General features: G+C 39.6%; 1 protein-coding gene across 1 annotated transcript in view; it reads left to right on the forward strand.

The window, feature by feature from the left end:
• The window catches only part of mrpl22 (mitochondrial ribosomal protein L22), a 3,174-nt gene extending 663 nt beyond the window's left edge, over positions 1 to 2,511 (forward strand). The window contains exons 3-7 of the mRNA XM_035666442.1: positions 117 to 252; positions 512 to 577; positions 1,123 to 1,200; positions 1,383 to 1,452; positions 2,202 to 2,511. Coding sequence (XP_035522335.1) covers positions 117 to 252; positions 512 to 577; positions 1,123 to 1,200; positions 1,383 to 1,452; positions 2,202 to 2,410 — 559 coding nt within the window. The 3' untranslated portion in view covers positions 2,411 to 2,511. The remainder of the gene's footprint in view (positions 1 to 116; positions 253 to 511; positions 578 to 1,122; positions 1,201 to 1,382; positions 1,453 to 2,201) is intronic.
• The last annotated feature ends 353 nt before the right edge of the window (positions 2,512 to 2,864 follow it).

A 2,864-nucleotide genomic window follows, 5' to 3' on the forward strand; every position in this document is an offset into this window, starting at 1 on the left:
GTGTGTGTGTGTGTGTGTGTGTGTCTGTGTGTGAGAGAGAGAGAGAGAGAGAGAAAGAGAATGTCCGACACATGCAACTAAATGTCTTGTTCCCCCTTTCCTAAATGTGTCTCCAGGTTGCAGGTTCTGGCTGGTGGTCCTCAGCAGCTCTCATGTCTCCACACCAGCACTTCACTAGAATCAAAGAACTGGGAGAAGAGGAACAAGATAGTTTATCCACCTCAGCTACCAGATGAACCCCGCAGACCAGCAGTGAGTCTTTCTGCTTGGTGATTATATGAAGTATGGAGTGACAGGATGTCCTGGTCAGGCATCACCCGCAGGAAAGTTCATAATAAGAGTTCATGAAAGTCCCTTAAAGACCGGCGTACCTCAGTCTCTTTGCATTGAACTCCACAAAGTTATGGCTGTATGTATTTGAGTTAGATAAGCGACATGCCCATATCCCTTAAACAGTTGACTCTCTGTTGCTTTCAACATCTGAACACTTTGCTGTTGTTCTTTTCTGTAGGAGATCCACCACAGCAGGAGGCAGATTAAGTACAGCAAAGACAAGATGTGGTACCTGGCCAAAATGGTGAGACTCACAGCGAGAGTTTTCCTCCTCGATATCAAAAAATGGTTTCGGTTTTCTTGACTATAGTTGCGTTCAATTGGTAATACAGCAAGTTAAGTATGTCATGTGTCCTTTTTTTTCCGTGCTTGTTTTTAATCTGTTTGTTAAATAGCAGGATTAAAAAGGTGTAAACAGAAATGCAATGTGATGGGACAGCAGGCCATGGGCCAAGGGACATGTGATTAGTGCATCCAGTTTGTATCCAATGTTTTAAAATGTTTCTTTACATTATGAGAGAACTGCACTTGAAAAAATACGGCATACTTTAACATTTATAATTAACAGAACAATTGAGGGCTTATTAGTTTTAATCTGACTGTGTCTGTTGCGTACAGATTTTTCCTGTTGTGTTGTTCACAGAAAACAATGTGGACAGCGCTAACTTAAGCATGGCACTGCAGTTAAAAAGCTGCCACCCCAGGCAGTGCAACACCCTGCTGTCCTCCCAGCTGTGGAAGAAAATGTTGTTGTTTCATCTCACTGTTTGTTCTCGTTCTCCTTCACAGATAAAAGGGATGAGCATCGATGAGGCTGTTGCACAGCTGGAGTTCAACGACAAGAAAGGGGCAAAGATCATGAAAGAGGTTCGAGGCTGCGTGTTCACCCTTGGTTGCTGTGTTTAATAAAATTAAAACGTTAATCAAATTCCTGTATGCTTAAAGTGTTCGCATTGCTTATGTTTTATTCATTCAAATCTTCTCCCATCACTCCTAAAAGTGTATGTTTGGATGTAACAGCTCTTCTTTATTTGTTATTTGTTTTTCAGGTTCTTCTGGAAGCTCAAGAGATGGCGGTCAAAAATCACAATGTAGAGTACAAGTCCAACCTGTATGTAGGTAAGTGTCAGCAACACTGATGGGGTTCACCGTGTAAACAGCGCCACATAATTAACACAACATAACCTACGAAAGCTGAATGGCTAAGTATTAGAAATGCTCTATAAGTGTTGTTTTTATGGTTCTAATGTAAGGTAGCTAATGTGAGTTGTTGTTAATGGTCTCTCATTAATGTATAGTTCAACAAGACATTTGGACTAAAAAGCAACGTCATTTTATTCCATGTAGTAACGCCTGGGAAGCCTCAAGACCTCAACATAAAGCCAGTTTATTGAGTAGTCTTTGCTTACTAACTAAAGTTAAAGACTGCTTAAAGTCAAGACTAGAAACATAACCATGTTGATAGATTTCATAACTGTTTTCCATTTTAAATATGATATCAGTGTGTCAAATGAAAAACTTGGCCATACCAAAACTATTCTAAAATATCATATCAGTCCTGCTGTTAGCCATTGTGCCAAAAGCAAGACATTTCAGAGTGAGGAAAATGACCTTCAGTGGGATGGAAAGAAGGTAATGAATATATGTTTTTTTTTTACGCAGTAGATTTCTTTTGAGTGAGTAATTTATGTGAAGTTGCAGGCGTTATTACAGATAAGCCTAAACTCACCATAATCTTTTATTCTGACCAGTTTCGTTCAAAGGCACCTCTACAAATTAAATGAGTTATTCTGTACCCTATCTCTCCCTCTGTTTATCTCATCCCCTCTTTAATCACACGCCATCCTCTCCCGTCTGCCCTCCTGCAGCTGAGTCCAACTCCAGCAAAGGGAAGTACCTTAAGCGGATCCGTTACCACGGCCGGGGGAGGTGTGGCATCATGGACAAAGTTTACTGTCACTACTTTGTCAAGCTGGTGGAAGGCTTGCCACCCAAAACGGAGGAGAAGACAAGCTTTGACCAGGCCAAAGAGTACGTGCAGAACCTCAAGAACCGAACCATCATCCACAGTCTATAGACCATCTGACAGGATAATATTTCATATGTACCTTTTACTGTATATCTGTTTGTGTCTTGTCATTTGACATTTGTAAATAAATGAGGGAATTGGTAATGATACATTTTATAGTGTTGCTCATTTTTGGCATTTTCATTGATTTATTTGGACTTATTACCCAGTGATGCAGTTACAAAATAAAGTTATGACCACTAATGCCACTAATGTTTATGTAATATGACTGAAAAAGGATTTTCTACGATAGATTATCTCACATAAATATTACGCAGAAAGATGTGCCTCTTCTAGTTAAAAGAAGGTGGATAAATTCTATGCCTCCCATACAATAACATATCAGTCTCCATCATGTGCTTGGGGAAGTAGAAGTAGTTGGAATATCATGACATTTTGTGAAATGCTTCAACTCTTAACAGAATATAGTCTAATCAGGCTAATAGATCTTTTTTGGTATGGT

The sequence above is a fragment of the Morone saxatilis genome, unplaced genomic scaffold, assembly GCF_004916995.1.
Source record: "Morone saxatilis isolate NCDOM2014 unplaced genomic scaffold, NCSU_SB_2.0 Contig20, whole genome shotgun sequence".
Lineage (NCBI taxonomy): Eukaryota > Metazoa > Chordata > Actinopteri > Moronidae > Morone > Morone saxatilis.